Below are 22,310 nucleotides of genomic sequence, written 5' to 3'. Positions count from 1 at the left end.
TTCAGATTCAGTCACCTGGGTGGGAGGTTGTACCCAAAACTTAAATGAGACTTTATCAGGCAGAGAAGAGGGTTAGGGAGGAAATGAAACAAATCGTATTAAAAACCAAGTTTCTAGCTCCTAAAAGCATTAAGATGCAACAAACAGGCAAACCGGGGTCAAAGAAGAGAGCCTGGGTGAATCTATCTAAGTGAGTCAAAGATCTCTCAAAGCGGAATAATGAAGCTTATACCTGTGTGTCAGAGGGAGAGGCTGCAGGTGGATGGCTGAGAAGGGCAGTAGGAGTTTTGTTACTCCAGGTAGTGACAGTAGGGGCAATTCTAACCTGAATTAAACAAAGAAATACCAATCACAGAAAATAAAAAACAAAAAACAAAAAAACCTAAAGGGCATTGAACAGCCAGATGCAAAGCTGAACTGCATGGATGAAAGCCACTGCTCAGAGCGCAGCTGGGATTCTGAAAGCAAAATGAAAAGGAAAAAAAAATCAATGGCAAAACCTAAGTCACAGCACATTGAAAACCGCCACCTGAGGATACTGGTTAAGGATATGGGAAAAGCAAGACAATGAAGGAAAGGAAGCATCTGGACAAAACAAAACTGAACAGGAATGTGAGAGAAGCATCAGAACAGTAGTCGTCATGCCACTACAATTAGGTCTGTAAACATTTTTTAAGGTCGCTTTTTTAAAAATGAAGTTAAATGAAGTAATATGGCCACTCATAACCCTCCACCACAATTAAAAGGTGAATCCAAGATTAGGGAGGAAGATGAGTGGTCCCCTAATCCAGCCCCTTCGATTTACATATGAGGAAACTGACCAGAGAATGTCAGAGATAAGACTAGAACCCCGGGTTCTCCCCAATCCCAGAAATGTACTCTCTAATACTCCACAGTCCTCTCCTTATTTTATCCAACACATGCTTAATTAAGTGATCTTAATTTTTCTTTTTAAAAATAAAAGTAGAACTACAAAACAGTACAGAAATGAAGGCAAGCAAATAATTGATGATCACTGCTCGTGAATAAACCATAACAATATAATAAAAATGACAACACTACATAAATTAATTTATTGACTTAGGGGTATATCAAATTATCAAGGGGATCTTTAAGAGACCTAACAAAAATAACAATTCATTTAGAGGAACAAAAATATAGACTTCTGAGGGAAATAATAAAAAATTACAAACAACAGGAACACAGTCCCATAATGTATAGTTTTGTCAGACCTCAAAACATTTAAGAAGTGGTATTCGTAAAGCTATGTGGTATAGATTACAAAACAGAAAAGCAAATCAGTGGAACAGAATAGGGAAGCAAGTGAAAATAGCAGCTCAGCGTTTCATAAACCCAAGAAATTACTGGGGAAAGGCCTCCCCTTCTTGCCAGGAATTGCTAGAAAAACTAGAAAGCAGTTTGGCAGAAATTAGGTTTAGATTAACATGTTGCACCACATACAAGCTCAGAATCAAAGCCCAAGAGAGATACAGAACCTAAATGTAAAAGGTCACACCAGAAAAAAAATTCAGGCTATTTCTTATTTAAGTCATATATCCATCTGGAGCTTTCTGTGGCGTGAGCTGCTGGTCTAAATCTATTTTCTGCCAGAAGGCAGTCTACTTTTTCCAGGAGGTTCTGTTGAAGAGCAAGCCCTTACCCAAGTGGCTGGGCTCTCAGAAGTTATTAACACTATTCTACTATGTTCCCTTGCTCCACTGATCAATCTTATCATTTTAACCAATATGAAAATTCTGATAATCACTGCTTTGTAGTTGTTTTCATACAGTTCCTGTGTTTATCTTGCTTGACAGACTACCAAATATTTTATACTTTTTTAGCTATTCTGAATGCAATTTCTATAAACTTTCCTACTGGGCTTTTTTTGGGGGAGGGGGGGAGCAGAGGTGAAGAAATACAAAGAAACGCTAATAATTTATTTGGATTTATTTTATGTGCTACAACTTTGATGGAATTATTCTTTGAACTGATTTTTTTATTTGACTCATCATTTGGGTACTCTCGATTGACCATCAACTCTTCTGAAAACCACAGTTCCGTTACCTCTTTTTCCTACGGTGATCCCCTCAATTTCTTTTTCTTATTATATTGTTGTATCTAGCATTTCTAGGACAATATCAAATATTATCAACCCTAACCCTTCATCTTCTTAGAAAGATCTCTATTTTATCCCCGTTACATATAATGCTTGTTCTTCGTTTAAGACAGCTTTTGCTTACACATTTTCATCAAAGTTTGGAAGAATCCCTTCTTTTACCAATTTTTCCAAATAGTTTATATCATCTTTGAATTTTCTTCGAAAGTTTGAGAGAATTTTCTCATAATTCCTATGGTCCTTCAGGAGTTCATTTATGGCTTGTTCAATTTCTTTTTCTGACACTGGGTCATTTAAATTCTCTATTTTTTCTGTTAATCTGAGTGTTTTGTATCTTTTTTTATATCTATCCAATTCATCCTCATTATCAGTTTTACTGCCATATACCTGGTTTCAAAACGGTTTCTGACAGTTTTCCTCATTTCACCTTCAATTGTTCAGAATTCTCTACATTTTTGATCCAATCTTTCTTCTCTTATTTTGATCAGAGCAGTTAACACCTGCTTAACAATCTTATCGGTGCCCCTCAACCACCACCCTCAAATGGGCCCCTAACTTTATCAGTTTGAATCCTGACTCAGTTATTTTGCTTATGTTATCTGGGCTAACTTCCTCACGTGTAAAGCCAGGGCATCCAACTTGATGGTACCTCTCAAGTCCTTCCAGCTCCAAGTTTGTGATTCCACAGTCCCGGGGTTAAACTGGTTGATTTGAGGCTCCTGACAAGTTTTCTTGGTTTCAATTTTGCTCGTCTCTTGTTTGATTTTCAGGATTTCTATTTTTGTGTTTGGCTGGAGTTTTCTGATTTGTTGGTTTCCTAGACTTAAAGTTGCATGCCCAATTTACTGACCTGTTTTTTTTTCTTTTGTTGATGAGTATGTTTAGCTAATCCCCAAAATTCTGATATATTGTCTCATTGTTGTCATTATCTTTAATAAAATGATGCTTTGTTTCAATGATTTGTTCTTTCAACCAACAATTCTTAAGGATCAAGTTATTTAACCTCTGATTAATTTTAATCCTTTCTTCAAAGGCCCTTTATAAAATATGACTTTTGTTGTACCATGGTCAGTAAAGGATATGTTTAATATTTCCTCAATTGTTTGTGAAGATTTTATGCCCTGAAAACATGGTTAATTTTTGTACAGCTGTCATGCCCAGCTGAGACATATATAAATTTCTGTTTCCATTCAGTAGCATATCCAACTTTTCTAAAATTTTATTCAGTCCTTCTTTCTTATTTATTTTTTGTTAGGTTTGTTTAAATGTAAACAAGATACCCTTGGATTCCTTATTATTATAGCTTTACTCTCTAATTCTCCCTGCAATTTGGCTAATTTTTTCTTTAAGGATTTAAATACTATGACATTCAATACATATTTATTAGGTATCAATACTAGTTTATTGTCTATGATGGCTTTGAGAATACTATAGTTTCCCCAGCTTATTTATTGTTATTGTGCCTATTTTCACAGTCACCTTATCTGAAATCAAGATCGCTGCCCCTGCTTTTTTTAGTTCACCTGAAACATAAGAGATTTTATCGCTCCCCATTTTCCTGGTTCTCAGAGAATCTTTGTATTTCGAATATGCGGTTCGTAAACAACATATTGTTGGATCTTGCTTTCTAACCCATCGTGCTTTTTGCTTCCATTTTAAGAGTGAATTCATCAAGTTCCCATTAACAGTTATGACCACTGGGATTTTCTTCTAGCCTATCTTAACTGTTCTTTTTCCTCTTTGTTCCTTGTCCCTTAGACTTCCAAAAAAGAAAAATGTGGTGGAAGAAAATGAATTTTTCAACACCAGCAATCTGTATCTTCAAGGACCTGTTTTAACTTCCGTGCTCCTCTTCTCTTCCCTCTGTCCAGCCCAAACACGGCTTTTCATTTTGGACAATGATGAGTTTGAGATGGCTACAGAATATACTGAGGGAAATGCCCAGCAAAGTTGTCTGAAAATGAAACGGTGGTCTTTATAGGAAGTTAGAGATGCTGTCATCAAAAATGACAGCCTTTTGGTAAGACTGCAGGGTGGCTGAAGTGCCACTCAACTTTCATATTACATTCACAATGAGATTTGCCTTTTTTTTTAAGGGTACACGATTCAAAAACGTGAGAAAACCAAAAATTCTCTACCAGAAAAAAAAAAACTACTAGAAAGAGAAGGATGACCACTTTGGAAGAGGTAGGATGTTATAAATGTACATTTCCACAAGGATAAGAGTAGTGACAAGTTATGACAGGTGGTACCGGAATCAGGAAGACAAGGTAAAATCTTGCCTCAGACAATTATTAGCTGCGTGAGTGAGTCTGTCTGCTGCAGTTTCCTCAACTGGGAAATGGTGATGATAACAGCACCTACCTCCCAGGGCTGTTATGAGATGAAAATGAGATAATGTGTTTAATTACTTTGCAAACCTTAAGCGCTACGTAAATGCTAGCTATTATTACTGATATCATCGCCATCACCAGAGAGTGGAGGCAGCAATTCAGTTAAAAAGATAGAGTGCTCCAGTAATCAGCTACTGCAGCTGCAAAGCGACAACTGACACATCCAGGGACTGAAATCAGAGACTCTGCCCCGTCTCCCGTGCAATCCAGAGAACCAGAGAACACCTTCTGCTTGTCACACGAGATCACAGCATCTCAGAGTGATAGGCAGCCTCCGGGCACCCAGTGTAACCCCCTTCTCAAAGTCTGATTACAGACTGGGAGCTGGCAGCGAGTGGGGCGGACGCCGTCGAGTGCAATGCCCCAGCACCTGCGGCAGGTGCTGAAGCCCCTTCCTCCCGACCCCAAGCCCACTCCACGCGCTCCACATGCCTCATCCACGGCACCTTTCCAGGGTGGTGCACTCCTCTAAAACCTTCCTGACAAAAAGTCTCTCTGACTGTTCAGAAACCTGAGATGACTTATTCAGACCAATTAAGTACAAGGATGACATAGATGTCCAAAATGTGATTAAGTTACTGGTTACACTAGCCCTCATAAAAAGTTTTTGATAATTATAAAGTTCATCAGCTTCTAGGAGGCAGCCAGCAAAAACTGTCTTGATGCTACAATTAAACTACTTACCTTATTTCCTGACTCCCACTTGGATACGAATATAACTGAACACAGTGAGTCACATTTTAAAGCACGTATCTGTAAGTACTTTACTCCATTTCTAAAGAATAACTGAACCATGAGGACCTGGAAACAGTCAGTCAGAGCCCCTCTGTTGCCTCTGCGGCCTTGATTCTGCCCTTGTCTGATCCATCCTCCACACAGACCCTGCAGGGTCCTTCCCAAGCACAGCTGTGACCGCAGCCTGCCCTCCCGTCGATAAGCTCCCTTGGCTTCCTGCTACTCTGAGAATGGAATCGCCACTCCTCTGCCTGACGTCCAAAGCTCTTCTCAGCCAGGGAGGCCCCCATCGGCCTGCCACGCCTGAGTGGGGCTGGCGCTTCTGGACGGGCCTCGGGCCTCCGTCCTGCTCCTCCCACACAAAGCCCATCGACACCCCAGAATTCTGCACCAACTCACCCACCTGACAGATCTCTTTACAACCCTTGGCCCTTAGCCTCTCTCATCTGTTTCTTTATTTCTAAAACGGGGATGATCACAATACCTACGTTACTCATCTCACCAGACTGTCTTGAGGATAAAATGAGAAAGTTCCCAGATAATAAAAGATCAGAACTGACAGGAACGATCACAGGTATCCGACCCAACCCCTTCATTTTACAGATGAGGAGACTTGAGGCTCCGACTGCACAAATGACTTGCCCATCGTCACATGACTAATCTGGAACCCAAATTTCCTGATGCCAAGTGCAGGTCCCTTTCACTAGACGTCCCTAAGCTTTATTAAGTACCTGCTCTGCACCAGGCAGCGTGCTGAGCACCAAGGACACAAAGAAGAAAAGGTGCCGCCCAAGTGTTGGCTGCTCTCTTTTCCTCCCCTTCCAAGGCCCGGCCTTAGATGACCCCCACCACCTGCGGCCCTGCTGAACAAAGCCAGAGAAGATCACCAAGCCGCACAGGGCCCACTCCAGCCCACCCTGGATGACTTCAGCAGGCCCTCGCTGCGGCACGGCGACCCTTCCGCTCACCGAAGCGGCTTTTGCTTCCCAGCACCCCCCTCCCAGCCGTGCGCGCAGCAGAAAGCCTCGCCTCCCCCGCTCCTCACCTCGCTCTACTCAGACGTCTCCCCGCTGTCTCCTTCACCCCCGGCTGACACGAAGAGGCGGCCCTCCCTCTGCCAAGGCAACAGCTCCACGGTACACCAGTGACCCTGCCGCTCCAGCCCATCGTCACAGCACATCTATCAGCCCTCGCCTCCCACTTCTCGTCAATCTCTCTCCTCCATGCTCAAAAAGCCCTCACTAGACCTGCCCCTCCCCATTACTATCCTCCTCCCTCCTTCTTCCCTCCCTCCCCATTGCAATCTGGCTCCTGACCTCATTGGTCAACCTAATTCGCTCCTTCCAAAGTTACCAACGCTCTCTCAATCGCCCAATCCGACGGCCTTTTCTCAGTCCTCATTCTTCTGGACTTCTCTGTGGCCTCTGACATCCCCTTCTCTCCAGGTCACTCCTGCCAGACAGACCCCCTGGATATTCCCTGTACACAACACTGCACTTTCTAAATGTAAAAACATCTCTGTTTGGCCTCCGAAGTCCTTCATGTTCTGGCTCTGGCTTCCATTTCGAGTCTCATCTCACAGGCCAGCCGGCAAGAATGCCTGGAGTTGGGGAGCAAGGAGACCAGTGTCATCAGGCGTGTGTGAAGGGAACGGGGTGCGAAGGGCCAGAGACACAAAAGTAGGGAATATCCAGGGCGTCTGTCTGGCAGGATGTGAAATGTATCTGTGGGAATAACTGTGCAGTTAGTCTAGAAAGGCCAGCTGAGCCCAGCCATGGAGGCTCCCCAGGCTTCTGTGACTGTCCTCCACGCTCTTATCCACAGACTTCAGCGACAACGCTCTTCCCAGGCCCTCCTTCAACCTGTTCCTTCTCAGTCCCTTTGCTGTGTTCTCTTCCTCCTTCCCTCTCCCACCCCCCACAAAGGCTCTGTCCTGGGCCCTCTGCTGTTCTATTTCTAAACTCTCTTCCTTGGTGATCTCATCAGCTCCCATGGGTGCAAAAATCATCTCTAGGAATCTCGGCCAACTGACGGTTAAGTGACTTGCCCAGGATCATACAGCTCAGCAGGGTCTGACCCTAGATCTAAACTCAGGAAGATGAGTCTTCCTGATTCCAGGCCCAGCGCTCTATCCATGGTACCCGCTAGCTGTCCTCACAGACCTGCATACTCTGCCCTAATCGGTTTCCTTGCCAGACATTTCCACCCCATAGTTACCTCAAATTCAGTATGTCCTAAATGGAACTCTTCTTTCTCCCCCCAACCCCCAACCAGACGTATCCTAGGTCTGCAATCTAAGAGGCATCCTCAAAACTTCCTTCTCTTTCAAAGCCATATCCATTCAATTACCAAGTCTCCACAACATTTCTCACATTCCTTACCCTTCTCCTCACTCAAGAAAGCTAGAATCTAATTCAGGTCTTCATCTTCTCTGACCCTGACTGCTGCAACAGCCTCCCAATTAGTCTTCCTGCCTCCAGTCTGTTATCTCTTCAATCCCGTCTCAGCTGCGATTCTCAATCTGATTTCCTATTACTCCCTTCACATACTCTGTTCACAGAATGTCCCATCTCCCACCTCCACACACAAGGGGTTCCCCCACACCTGGAATGCACTTTGGCTTCCTTCGAAGCCTAACTCAGGAGCTACCTGCTACATGAGGCCCCTCACAAGCCACATACACCAGCACTCTCTCCTTCTAAAAATTACCTTGCAGGTGCTTTGTATTTACTGATGTCTGTGGTACACAAGATCCATGAGGGAAAGGACTGTGTCACTCTGGCCTGGCTGCCCACAGACCCTTGCACACAGACACCATTTAATGAATGTTTTGCTAAAATGAATTAAATCTATGATCTCAGATATGGGCACTCCCTTCAAAAGCGCGGACTATGATCCATCTGGGCCGTGACATCCTGAGTAGCTCCTGTCTATGTCCTTCCACGTACCATCCACAAGACGGTCTGCGGATCTTCTCTAGGGCCTGTGTCATCACATGGATACTGCCAGGACACGCAGGCCATCCCTTCTTGCTAAGTGGCCAGCCCACCTTTGTGAGTAGGCTTCTCTTGGATGACACCACCAGTTATACCACTGCCCCGTCTGTCTGCAGATGACGTACTGCATTCTACTCCCACCCACCAGGAGCCCCTCTGTTTTCCTTTGGCTGCTACACAACTTTACCTCTTCAGGCCGATTCATAGCATATGATATTGGTGGCCTTTGTGCCAAGGGAGAGCTTTAAGCCACGCACAAATTCTCCAAGGTAAGAAGGACCATTTCTTCATTCCGTTAAATGCTCAACTCACAGTCTGTGTGTCTGCAGGCCAGCTGCAAGTTCAGCTGACTGTCACAGTCTACTCTAAACAACAGGCACTCTTACTTTGCTTGGCTTTTTCCATGTGGACAGGAAAGTCAAACTCTTTTGAATGATTACAGATCTCATTTATCTGATGCTGTCCTGATGCCTACAAGCACACATGCCCAGGTATGCCCTATCCTAAAAAACAAAAAAACCTTCTCAAGACCGTGAAGTGCCCTTCCCTATCATCCTATCTCTTCTCCCTTTCACAGCCACACGTCTGTAAAAAGCCACCCACATGTGTCTCCATTTCCTAACCACCTACTCACGAGTAGTCTTCACCCTTTGAAATCTGGCTTCTAATCCTACCATTTGACTGAAACTGCCGTCTCCAAAGTTATCAAAGATCAGCCTCGGTCTTCTGATACGGTGGCCTTCTTCGATACTCATCCTTTTTTTCCACTACTGTGATGCTCTCCTCACCTTCCCCATGCCTGGGAGAAGCTCTCTTACTAATCGTTTAGAAGGCTCAGCTCCCTGCACAGCTCAGCTTATGTGCCACAGCCTTCAGGAAGCATGCCATGACTTCCGTAGTTATTAATATTTTCTTTGTCTTCATATCGTCTTGTACTTATTCGTCTGTTTACATGCTGTATCCCTCAAGAGATGATTTTAGCTCCTTGAGGGAAAGGACCATGATTTTTAGCACAACAAAGATTGAGAACACTTAACAAAGCACTACTCAAATTAGCCACCATGTTGCTCTGTTAATTGACTGTCGACCTGTACTCTGTAACCTAACTTGACTGAAAATAAAATGTACAACTTTATGTGCTTAATAATTTAGAGCAGAGGTTCTTAACCTTTTCGATGTCATGGACCCCTTTGGCAGTCTGATGAAATTTATGGACTCCTTTTCAGAATGAGTTTTTTTTTTAAATTCATAATTGGTAAAAATGAAAAATTTCAGAGATTAATGAAAATTCCCCCTGATATTAATCCGAACATCAAATCCCAGGTTAAGAATCCCTGACTTAGATGAAAATTAAGAAGGGAAAAATGAGGAAAGATCATAGAAGGAATTTAAATTTTACCGTATACCTAAGAATATATCATTTGACTAAATTGGGGCATTTTTTTTCAGAACAAATACCACAAACACCATTTATAAGACTTGACAAGCAATTTACAAAAATGTCCAACAGGACTGTTGTGCGCCTCAATTAAAGAAGGTCACCTTCCTCCACTGAGGCTAAATGATAAACACCTACAGAATTCTCCAAGCTGAAGAGAAGTCAGGAATAGGGGGCCCTTCCGAGGGCCTGCGGTTACTTACATGAGGATAGTACTGCTGGGTTGGAGCCCGTGGCCCCGGCGTCTGGCCCGCAGCAGGCCCAGGTCCTCCCTTGCCCACGTGTTGCCTGTCATAGAGAGCCCGAGAGGCTGCTCCCTGCTCAGACCCAGGCTCGCCTTGTGCCCTGCGCAACCTGTCACGGAGCTGCACAATATTTGGCTATAAAGAAACAAGGAAATAAAACAAGAGTGATTGGTCCATGACCTCCCCACCCATGTGGCTGACCACTCTGGCCCTAACGACACAGTGTGTTTGGAGTCTGGGGATGAGCCAAGGGAAGACATGTCACCACCTGCTTTCAGGTTCAAGATAAGCTAGTCTTCAAAAGAGAAAGGAAGAAAAAAAGACTATGAAGAGGTAGTAACTAAGGCTCCCAGTCTAAGGCTACAGAAACCTCACAGAATGCTTCTGAACAATTCCAAGTGTCTTTCCTCAGAAAAATAATGGCAGGGCTTGTAAGAAATAAAAGCTTTAGAGTAAAGGCTTCTGATTCTAATCCACATGATTCCTTCTCCCGCGCTGACCAGCGGGGCATCCTCACCCTCCTCCACTGAGGTCTCCTTCCTCTGCCTCCTGGGCCCTCAGACCCTGGGAGAGGCTTCCCGTTTGGGCTTGCCCTGTGACCCTGCCATTCTCATATCTGTGCCTTGGCCTAGATGCCCTCTCCCTTCCCTTCCCCACCACAGCCCGTCAACCCCCCTCCTCCAGGACACACCTCCCAGCCCAGCCTCTACAAAGTCATCCCGCCAGTCTGCCCCTCCCTGATGCCTGTCCCTGCAAGGACATAGACACGACCTTGTTCTTTCCCTCTTCAGAGCGGGAGCTCCCTGAGACGTGAGAACGTTCCACTTTCTGTACGTGTCTCCACAACTCCTGGCCCAGATCTGGCCCCGACTGCAGCTGGCGCTTCATCAACGCTTGCTGACTGATATTCTACCCCAGTGGCACAGCCACAGGAGGCACAGACACAAGCCAGGACACGGGGTCAGCAAGATTTGTCCTCACATAGAAGAAGGGAGCTCCTTTTCTCCAGAACTCATTCCCAACTAGCAGTTTAAATCCAAGACTGGGTCCCCTTTGTAAGAATTAATCATTCATAGAAAGGAAAGGTAGGAAAGACAGTCGGATCCACTTGCCTGGCTGGTGTTGGCAGGGAGGAAAGCCAGCGCTGCAGCAATGCTGCCCTGGGCTGCCAACAAACTGGCATACTGACTCATCTTCTCGGCCAAAAGGGCCCCGATGGCATTAGCATCTGATGCCTGCGTGAGCTGGACGGCCTTGCGGAGGATGACAACCTTCTCAATCAGATCCTAAAGGGAAGAGGAGAATGAGACAAAGCACAGGAAAGGATTAACACCCTTACCAAAAATGCATTCCAAAGCTGCAGGGCTCGCATCACCCTCTAGCACAGACTACTCAACAGGATGAAGGCCCGGCTGGCCACGCCTTCTGCCTCTGCCTCACCTACACTTGGCCTGGGAAGATGTCAGTGCCCACCAGTGGGGCACCAAAGGGAGCACTCAAGGCTGAAGAAGAAAGCGTGCCCCAAAGGGATCAATTCTTCCAAGGGCGGCCAAAGCGAAACGCCCTCTGAGCTGCACTGGTGGGGTACGCTAGGCTAACTTCCACCTTTCTGTGTGGCCACTCAAGACAGAAGGAGGAATGTCTCGGCTGAAAACACATCTGGCCATCTAAAACTGAACCACGACTGTTTTCTTCCGCATAAGCTGACACAAAACTCCTAATAAATGCTTGTGTTTCAACAGATGAGTCTCTTAAATGACTCCACCTAGAAATAAAATCCCACAAAGAAAAAAAGTTCAAACTAAAATATTACAGGGAAGGACTTTACTCATCAAGAGCTTGTGAAAAAATTCCTTTAAAAAGGGAAAGAAAGCCCTTTCATAAAAATACCACGAGCGCAGGCATCGGCACCTCCCATTAAACAGACACTAACCTGAAGTGACAAGGGGCTGTTTCCATCTTGGGCTTTGGTCCAACACGCGACCAATTTCTCTATGTTCCCAGCACATATATAACACAGACACGCCTGCGTCTGCAGGAGGGGATCCCCTTCATTCTCAAGCCTGGCGCCCAACAGGTCTAAGGAGGAGAAAAGGCAAATGATCCACAGGGAGTCCAACTGTAAGAACATCTCTGCAAGTCAAAGGGAGACACAGCCCAGCACAGCACACAGGGTCCTGGACTCAGAGTCAGGAAGAGCCCGGTCAACGAACCATCCCAGACACTCAGTAACTGGGTCAAGATGAGTGTTGCTTAACCCTCAGCCTCAGTTTCCTCATCCATAAAATGGGGCTAATAATATCACCTATCTCACAGGGCTGTTGTGAACATCAAATGAGGTAACACATGTCAAGTGCTATATAAATGTTAGCTATCATTATTATTATTGTTGGTGTGGTTGTTGAAGATGAATCTTCCGATCAGCTGTGAATGCCCCGGCCATTCGCAGCAACACAAGGATCCAAGACAATTCTGAAGGACTTGGGATGTAAAATCCTGTCCACCTCCAGAGAAGGAATGATGGCGTCTGAGTGCAGATCGAAGTATACCTTTTCTACTTTGTTTTTCTCGGGGGTTTTCTTTGGGGGTGTGTGTGTGTTTTGTTTTTTTTTGTAACATGGCTAATGTGGTAATGTTCTGCATGACTTCATATGTATAATCTATATCAACGTCCTTGCCTTCTCAAGGAGTGGGGAGGGGGGAGAGAGAACTTGGAATTCAAAATTTTAAAAAACAAATCTTAAAAATGGTTTCTACGCTTAATTGAAAAAATAAACTTTAAAAAAATTTTAAAAGATGAATCTTCATAACTCATGAATAGCAGCAAAAACAACCCCCCAAGATAAACGATAAACTGAGTGTAAGAAAAAAGTTCAGAAGACAGTTGGCTGTGGCCATTATTAATTTCCTTTAAATATGGATTTCTCCTCTACCAGCACATTTTTACCCACAGCCTCAACATTCCTTCGCCATTTACTCAGCGCCTGCTACGTACAGCCCAGACGAGAAAGTGGAGCAGCTGCGAGTAGACACTGCCCCTGCTCTTGAGGCACTCCCATTCTGGAAGGGAGCTCCGCCAACAAGAAGGAACCCAGCACAAAAAAGAGTGCGGCAATAACAGACGGCACGTCCGTGGCGCTTCACCGAGCTTTCACGGACAGGAGCTCACTTAGTCATCCAAACCTATGAGGCTGGGAGGAGAGGCGTTGTGCCGATGAGGAGATGAGGCTCAGAGGGGTTCCTCCACGTCCCTGTGACCCCACAGCTACACACTAAGTGGTGCAGCCTGAATTCACCCGATCTCTTCTCACTGTTTCCACACCACTGCACTCCCTACGTGTGCAATGCCGAAATGGATTGTTCTCCGTACACAAATGAAAGGTGGGCTAGGCAAGTCACGGGAGGGAGCGCCCACTCTGACCTGGGGGACCCCAAGGGAGGTTTAATATAGAAAGCTATTTGAACTGGGCCTCAAAGAAGGGGTAGGATTTTTATACATAAAGGTTAGGTTAGGTTAGGTTAGGGTTAGGGTTAGGGATAGGGTTCGGACATAAGGAATAGCACGAGTACAGAGTCACAGAAGCCGCAAAGCAGAAAACAGAAGCAAGCTGCTCAGTCTGGCGAGAGCATGCCATACATAAGGGGAATCAAAGTCAGAAAGCCAATCAATTGCAGAGAGAGGAAGGATGGACCACTCTCCCCCAAACCAAATCGATCCCCAGTAGAGGAACTGAGCTTTAGGAAACCAACTGCACAAGGAGAGGATGAGGATGGTTGCAGCTACACAAAAACTCATGTGGAAAAAGACCTGGGGGTTTCCCTGGACTGCAAGCTCAATGTGAATTAATAGTGTGCATAGCTGAAGGCCACGCCACAGCAGGACACAGGGGCTGCAGCATGGAGGCAGAGCTTCCTAACAACGAGAGCTGTACAGCCCTGAGCAGCCCTTCGTTGGTCAGCTAGCGCCCCTCACCCCAGGAGATCCTCGAGCAGGTAGGCCTGTGGCAAGGCAGAGGGGCTGGACCAGGTGGCCTGGGAGATGGCCTGCTGGAACTACAAGTCTGGGAAAAGGCTGTGTGTGGAAGCCAGAGGTGCGGTCACTCCCACTCACCAGCACTCTTAAGCATTTACTCTAAGTATGCAAAGCACGGCAGGAGGGGCTGTGGGTGGTCAGAAAGCAGAGGCTTCTCACACAGAAGCCTGCTGGTGCTGAAGAGAAGGGGAGAGGAGGACGGGAGGAGGACGGCTACAGGGACTGAAGGGGGAAAGAAGATGGGCATATTCAGAGGCCAGGATAGCTGGAGATGGAAAGTATATGGGAGAAGGGATGACAGGTAGAATTAAGACTCAGGAGATGCCTCAGAGGACTCGTTGTTGGCCCTGGCAGAGAGGACAGCTATCTCTTCTGCTAAGACCTCACCAAAGGAAGAGAAGATGTCTGAGGACTGGGAGGAGGACAGAGAAAACCAGAGGAGCAGAAGAGGAAACTTATGATGATGTATTACAATATATTATATGTATAATAACAATCACATGATGCACATATCAAAACATATAATATAGAGTAACAAAGACACTTAATAAGGCTCGGGAAATGATCATTTTCTTACCACAAAGAGCTGAAAATTCATCTGGCCTAGCGTAAGTCAAGACAGCAGCTAAAGCTTCTCTCCAGTTCTTAAGGTCGCAGGACTGAACAATCTCTTTCCAATTTTTCATCACCACTGCTGTGATCAGCTTGGAAAGAGAGAGTAAAGAGAAAAGTAAATGCCTCCTAAGTGCCCATATCCTCAAGAATTAATGCTTCGGAACAACATGCTATCAATCAATTAATCAGTCAGGTGTTTATTAGGTGCCCCCCACCTGGCAGGTCCTGCACCAGGCACTGGGGAGACAAATCAAAAGGAGACAGGCCCTCCCCACCAGCAGCACACACAAAAACACACACCACATAAATACAAAGTTCATAAAGACAAATCCATGCCAAGAGGTCCAATACAAGACAGCTCTTGTATTGGGAGGATCGGAGGGAGGATCTCCCGGGTAGGAGATCGCAAAGGCTTCAGTGACAAGACGATATCTGAGTGGCATTGAAGAGGTGGACCGGGGGAGGGTACACACTCCAGGCAGGAGGTACTGCCAGTGCAAAAGCATGGAGGGAGGGGATGAAGTGTCATGTGGGAGGAAGAAAAAAGGCCAGTGCAGCTGGACCTCAGGGTGCAGGAGAGGGCTGTGCACGCTTCATGTGGATTAATGCCGCACGATCAAGTTCCAAAACAAAACATGACAGCAGCAAGAACATGGAACAAATAAGCTGAAGTTGATGATCAGGATGTTATATTTTACTCCCCTTACAGGAAGCCAGAATAAGAAGAGAAAGAAAACAAGCTCCTATTGAACAATGGGAAGGACAGAAGACAAGTGGAGGGCGGCCTAGGTGCGATGGAATTCTGGCAGGCCCTGCAGCACTGCAGTGCAGGATGTTTTTTTCCTCAAAGAATAAGTACTTAAAACTTCAGTAAAATAATTCTGAGATCTCATTTGTTACTTTTTTCACTATTTCAACTTCCCAACTGACCTTGCATTAGCAATAATAAATACGTATTTCAAGTCATTTGGAAGTCCCTGAATGCAGAAGCCAAAACACAGTCAACCAACCAACAGTAACTAATCGTAGGTAGTTTACTCGTCGCTTCAGAGCGTGATTCATTCTCTAGGATGGGTAACTCCTGACTCTCCCGGAGCTGCCGAAGCAGACAAAAGCCCTTCCCTGGTGGCCAGCCCAGATGCTGAGCCTCTCTGGCGTGGCTGGGCTCATCCCTCACCCCATTCGTGTTGTCCCTATGTCCCCAGGGCCTAGCTGGGCACGGAGTAGGCGCGTGTTTGTTCAATTGGATTTCCAGAATGGAGGGTTAGGCCGATTTTTCGAGTGTTGTGCGCTCAGCATGACACCACAAGCAAAGAAGCTTTGCTACCGACAGGGAATTCTAATCAACTTGTATTCTGAAATGGACGTCATCCCTGATGGTGGCCAAGATCTTTTTTGACTATTCATTTCTCTTTTTTTAGGCTCTGTCTGATATTAATGATTACAGGATCAAAGAAAAAGATAATTTCTCTTGGTCTAGTATGGAAAACACCCTGATGGAAGAAAGCCTTGAGGAGAGCAGTTTGCTTTACCAAATCAAATGTTTTTATAAAATCAACAAATAGTCACCATGTGGTATTGAGCTCTCTACAGCTATCAGTCATTTGTCTTATGCAATAAAAAAACCTCCCTGTCCCCTGCTAATACCTCATATCAAGGGCTAACAGAGGTGTAAATTATTTACATAAAAATGTCCATCAATGCAAGAGGAGACATGTAGGTCCACTACAAAATCTTGGCCTCCCCGGTCATCAACCTCCTAGACACACATAGGGACAGACACGCCCTTGAGGCTAGCATCACACCTCCACAATCTGAAATTCCTCTGATTGGTGGAAGATTATGGCGACTGGTAAAGATTTGGTGATGGAAGACTATGACTGGTGGAAGATTTACAACTAAGGATCACAGATCCAGAGTTCAAAGGTACCTAAGGGGCCATTTAGTCTGACCCCCTCACCAGCGAGCTGAGGAAAGCAAGGCCTGGAGAAGCCCCGGCTGCACAGTTAATAAGTGGCAGGACGAGGATCTGAACTCAGGGCCTCCAACTCCCACACTGCCTCCCGCAGGAAAGAACACAAAAAGCAGCCAACTGTGATCACATCCAATAAAAGACCTTGCGCACAAATAAAAGCAGCCTAAGTAGAATCAGAAGATGCAAAACTGAGGGGGAAAAACTTTGCATTAAATATCTCTGACAGAAGTCTGTCATTCAAATGAAAAAGGGAACGGATACAAAAGTGTACCAGTAAGAGGACTCCTCTATTAAACTAAAGGAAAGGAATGGCTTTTAAAAGGCTACAAATGATCAAAATCACTTTTAAAAATTGTTTAAAAACACTAATAATCAGAGAAATCCAATTTAAGACACCTCACATCCCTCAAGGTAGCAACGATGGTAAGAGAAAGGAAAGTTCATTGCTGAAGGGTAATCTAGAGGACAAGCATGCTTATTCAGTCTCTGGAACTGTGGATTGTGCCCCGAGCTGAGGGGCAGCTAGGTGGCGCAGTAGATAGAGCACCGGCCCTGGATTCAGGAGGACCCGAGTTCAAATCTGGCCTCAGACCAAACACTTGACACTTACTAGCTGTGTGACCCTGGGCAAGTACTTAACCCCATTGCCTAGCCAAAAATAAATAAATAAATAAATAGATAGATAGATAGATAGATAGATAGATAGATAGATAGATAGATAGATAGATAGAAAAACGCGTTGGGGCAGCTAGGTGGCGCAGTGGATACAGCACCGACCCTGAAGTCAGGAGGGCCTCAGTTCAAATCCGGCCTCACACCAAACACTTGACACTTACTAGCTGTGTGACTATGGGCACGTCACTTAACCCCAATTGCCCGAAAAAAAAAAATCTGAATACACAAGTCATACCCACTGACCCAGAGCATTCACTACTAACAGAATGTCTAACAGGGCTACTAATGGCAAGAAAAGGACAACATGTACAAAAATGTAGTCATTTTCCAGTCATGTCCAACTCTTTGTGACCTCTTTTGGGGTCTTTTTGGCAAAGATACTGGAGTGGTTTGCCATTTCCTTCTCCAGCTCATTTTACATATGAGGAAACTGAGGCAAACAGGGTAAGCGACTTGCCCAGGGTCACAAAGATAGTAAGTGTCTGAGGCCACATTTAAACTCAAGATGAGTCTTCTGACCCCATGCCGGGCACTCTATTCACTGTGCCACCTAGCTGCCTTCCATGTAATGGAATATTACTGCTCCATCAGAAATAAGGAATATGATTAATTCAGAGAAATGTAGGAAAACTTCTACTAAATGATGCGAAATCAAGAAAGCGAAGTCAAAAGAATCCGCCCAGTGAGGAGAACTCAATAGATAAGAACAACACTGAAAAGAACAGATCAAGGACAGGAATGGAAAAGGTTGACTGGGGAAAAATTGTTATCAAATATTTGATAAGGTTTGATATTTAAGATATAACCACCAAAAAACTATAGAAGGCCAAAAGCCATTCCCCAGTAGATAAGTGGTCAAAAGGTATGAACCAACAGCTCTCAAAAAAAGAAGGGCAAATTATTAACAACCTGAAAGAATGCTCCAATTATTTATCACAAAATCAAAACAATTCTGGGATTCCATCTCACAGTAAACTGGAAAAGATGAGACTAGTCAACTTAGAGGAATTATGAGAAACAGACATATATTGTTGGTGGAACTGGTACAACCATTCTGGAAAGTAATTTAGAATTATGCAAATAAAATGACTAAAATGTCTACACTCTTTGACACAAAGATTCCACCCTTAGAGAATTAATCCAAGGAAGTCAGTGACAAAAAGAAAGGAAGGCTCCACAAACACAACAATTGTGCTCTTCATTGTGTCATGAACAACCAGAAAAAATGTACATACCGATGGGGGAACGGCTAACAAGCTGTGGCGCATTAGCATAATGCAATGTTACACCCAACAATATCTCTACTAGGCCTGTAACCCAAAGGTACTGAAGAAAGAAGAAAGGACTCAAACAAAAATATTTATAGCAGCTCTTTAGGTGGTGAAAAAGAACTGGAAATGAAAGGAGTGCCCATCAAGAGAGGAATGGCTGAACATATTAAGGCACGTGAATGTAACAGAATTCCATCGTGCAGTAGGGACTCCACGGGGAGGAAAGGGAACAGGACCAGGACAACTATTGAGGCAATAACAATAACACCGTGGAGACAAACAACTCTTAGAGACTTCAGAACTCGGACAGGGGCCATGACCCGCCACGACTGCAGAAGACTGAGGATGATCCGTGTTACCCACCTCCTGACAGAGAGGTGACGGAGCCAAGACGAAGAACAAAATAAATATTTCTGGATACAGACAACTGTAAGAGTTTGTCTTGTTTGACTATGCATATTTGTTACAAAGGTTTTGTTTGTCAAAATGATTATTAATTAAAAATGAAAATAAAATGCAAAAGAATTTTACTGTGCTGTAAGAAATCACTAACATGATGAATACAGAAAAACTTCAGAAGAGTTACTTGAATTGAAGGAAAATCAAAGTTAAGCAGAGCCAAGAAAAGAATATACACAATGACTATACCAATATAAAAAGAAAGATAAAGCACCACAAAACAGAGGTGGGGGTCCAAGGGTTTGGTTTTTTTGATATGTTGGTCCATTTTACTGATTTTTTTTTTCTCTTCTTACCCTTTTTGGAAAATGTTTTGATACAAGAGATGGCTCTCAGAGGGAAAAGATGTAGGTGGAAATGCAGGCAATTTAAAAACAAAAAATATCAATAAAGATCTGTTTTTCAGATGAAATAAAATCCTCTTCAGAGAGACCACAGTCTATCAAAAGGTGAAACTGATGACAAGTCAAATAATGAAAACAACTGCTAAAAAGCTCATGTACATAGATGAATAAAATTCGCTGTGCTTAAAAAAATACTTTCTATAAAAGTTAGTTCTGGACAATACACAAAATAGCACCATTTTAAGGAGCTTATCCTAATAAGACATATGACTGGGGTGGGGCGAGGGGGGGGGATCTTTTTAAAGCAATACTTTAAAAGTTTAAATGAGTTTTCTTGTGTTATTTGTATGCACATGTGTGTTGAGCGTACACACACATGTTGGAGGGGGGCAGGGTGGAGAAAATGACCCTTAAAAAAAGGAGGAAGTCACTTCACATTAGGCTTGTTCAGCATGGACATTATTTTGGACAAATTTCATTATGATGCATTCCAGGCTATTTTAAGAAATCGGATTTAGCTACAATGAATAAACTGTTAAAACTGCATTCTCCAATCTACAGGAGGACCTTAGTGCTGAAACACCACTGACGAGGCTCGTCTCCTGTCAAGTGACCTGTTCTGACCTCAATGGGGGAGCTTCATCAAACTACCCACGCTCCCTGAACTTCCCAGTGTGGCATTCTGTTCTGGTGTGTACTTTGGGGATTAAGGTAGATTATAAATTGCAGGTGACAGGCATATTTGAGACAGCTACTGATGATGCAAGCGAAGGGGAACGGGGACCATAAAAGACTCAGCTCCCTTCCTTCAGCTCTGCCCTTCTCACCTACACCCATAATGACACTACAGCGTGGGACTGAGAGCTGGACAAGAAAGTGATATTTCTCACAGAGTTGTGATCAAATCATCTAAGTGATGCTTCAAATGGAACTGTTCTTTATAACAGCATTTATCATTATTTTACACAAACATTTACACCACTGAAATTACTTGGGCTGAAAACAACAGTTTAATTGTCTATTGGGAGATTTTTTTCCTCCTCTCATAGTTAGTACTAAGGAAGGCAAAATAATGTAAAAAAAAATTAGTAATCCTGCAACATGTTAATATTCTGGTATTACTCTTCAAGTGAAAAAGAGAATTCAAAAGATTTGAAGGGAATAATCACAACATACACTTTTGATTAGGACACTTATACTAGAAAGACAGTGAGAGATTTTATTTCATCTTTTATCCAGTTAAAAATACATACCCTGGTAATTTTGCTTTGAGTTTTTGCGAAGTATTTTTTCTGGGTTCGAGCCAAGAGCTCTTGTCCACCTGCTATGGCCAATATAATGGCATCTGCCATGCGGTTATCATGTAAACAAAGGTCAACTGCACTTTCAAAATTACCAGTCAGCAAAGCCTGCGTAATTAAGCCATCAATATCTGCAACAGGGAAATAAAACCACTAAATTAAATTAGGTTTAGCATTAAACAAGCTAATCTTTGTTTTGATGACAACATGGGAAACGACATTATGATATGGCTTGTTCATTCTCTCTCTCATAAACACACACACACATACACACAATACGAAACATTTATCTATATTTCTGGAGTTTCTTTGACTCCTGAAAACATTTTAGTAAGTTTTGTGAAAAATAAAATATTTTCCTGGTCTGGCCATATTTAAACAGCTTTATAAGGATTTACCTGGGACTCTAGCCACACGTCAACAGTTTGTGGAACAATCACAACACATCAACTAACAATGGACATTCTTCCTTCTCTCCCTCAGGCCAACTATAACAATTCTCAGGTTAGGAAATAATAGTATTTTCACTGGAAAAAGCAAAATGTTTAAATTCTACCTGAAAATAAAACACATTTGCATTTACCTCCGCTGACAGAAATGTTAAATGTTCCTCCAGCTGACGGAGAAACGTCACTCTCTCGATTTTCCTCTTCGGTGCTCTTAAAGACAGAGGGGAAAGGGCACAGTTTAGTGGAAAAAACTATGACCGCAGAAATTACAGGTAACACAAAAAACACACGGCTGTGCACACAACAGCCCAATGCACAGCAGGCTCTCCCCAGGAACACGCCACTTAGCGGCAGTGCAGGGAGAAAGGCGATCTGGGGCACGGGGCCGCCAACACCACTTCCAACCTTGGACAAATCGTGAGTGAGCCTGCTTCCTCAACAGTAAAGTGAAGGCATTAGTACCTCGCCTGCAGACCTGACTGTGCGTGTATAGCAAAGATCCAATGATCTAACGTCCTTGAGAACAGCGAAAAGTATCCACTTCTATCGTTCCCTGTCATTGCCATTCTCTGCTCAAGAAGCTTCCGTTTCTGGCCTCCCTTTGCCTTTACGCAAAAATACAAAGATTTTAGGATAAAATACAAAGTCCTTTGTCTGGCATTTAAAACCTTTCTCCACAATGGTGTCAAATAGGAGAGGGACACTGTGGGAAATGTAGGAAAATCAACAAACATTTATTTTTAAAAGAGTCAATGAAAGTTATAAATTCTCTTGTTAGCAAGAAAAGGAGACCTTAATAAATTCAATCTGTACAAGGGGACAAAGTAATGAGCTATGAAATGAAGTAGGGAAAAGGGAAAAATAAAACTAAAAGCAGACACACCATCACTGCCCCTTCCCCTCGACGTTCCTGGCATTTAGCAGCCCAGCATTGCCACGTGACCGCAGGACAACCACCACAAAGCTCGGTGCGCACTGGACTAGATACCCTCTGTAGGCCCTCCAGGCATGAAGTGCCAAGGAGGAGAAAAGATGGCAGAGCCTTTATGAGGCACGTCGTTGCTGCGCCCCTTCTCTGCCACGTGACCTCGGGACGTCCCTTACCTCCTGCAGGCCTCCATCTGTTCATCCACAAAACGAGGGAGGGCTGGACTGGACGATCCCTAAGATTCCTTATGATTCTACAGCTATGATCTCATGAACCTCACAGTTAAGGCGAATGGAGCATTGTGGAATAAAATCTCCTGCTTTTCATTTCAATATTT

The 22,310-nt window shown here is 44.0% G+C and overlaps 1 protein-coding gene across 10 annotated transcripts in view; it reads right to left on the bottom strand.

Moving 5' to 3' along the window:
* The window catches only part of SEC31A (SEC31 homolog A, COPII coat complex component), a 72,855-nt gene that overhangs the window by 17,053 nt on the left and 33,492 nt on the right, over positions 1 to 22,310 (bottom strand). For 6 of the 10 annotated variants that reach the window (XM_027854616.1, XM_027854618.1, XM_027854620.1 and 3 more), the window contains exons 15-21: positions 21,180 to 21,255; positions 20,549 to 20,727; positions 14,534 to 14,660; positions 11,857 to 12,002; positions 11,036 to 11,209; positions 9,882 to 10,058; positions 233 to 325 (exon numbers count right to left, since the gene is read on the bottom strand). In XM_027854616.1, the coding sequence (XP_027710417.1) occupies positions 233 to 325; positions 9,882 to 10,058; positions 11,036 to 11,209; positions 11,857 to 12,002; positions 14,534 to 14,660; positions 20,549 to 20,727; positions 21,180 to 21,255 (972 nt within the window). The remainder of the gene's footprint in view (positions 1 to 232; positions 326 to 9,881; positions 10,059 to 11,035; positions 11,210 to 11,856; positions 12,003 to 14,533; positions 14,661 to 20,548; positions 20,728 to 21,179; positions 21,256 to 22,310) is intronic. The other 4 variants (XM_027854622.1, XM_027854623.1, XM_027854624.1 and 1 more) reach the window with 1 other exon arrangement.

Source organism: Vombatus ursinus, unplaced genomic scaffold (genome assembly GCF_900497805.2).
Source record: "Vombatus ursinus unplaced genomic scaffold, bare-nosed wombat genome assembly UNPS02010461.1, whole genome shotgun sequence".
Lineage (NCBI taxonomy): Eukaryota > Metazoa > Chordata > Mammalia > Diprotodontia > Vombatidae > Vombatus > Vombatus ursinus.
Note: the sequence above shows the minus strand (reverse complement) of the source record. Positions and strands in the feature narration are given on the sequence as shown.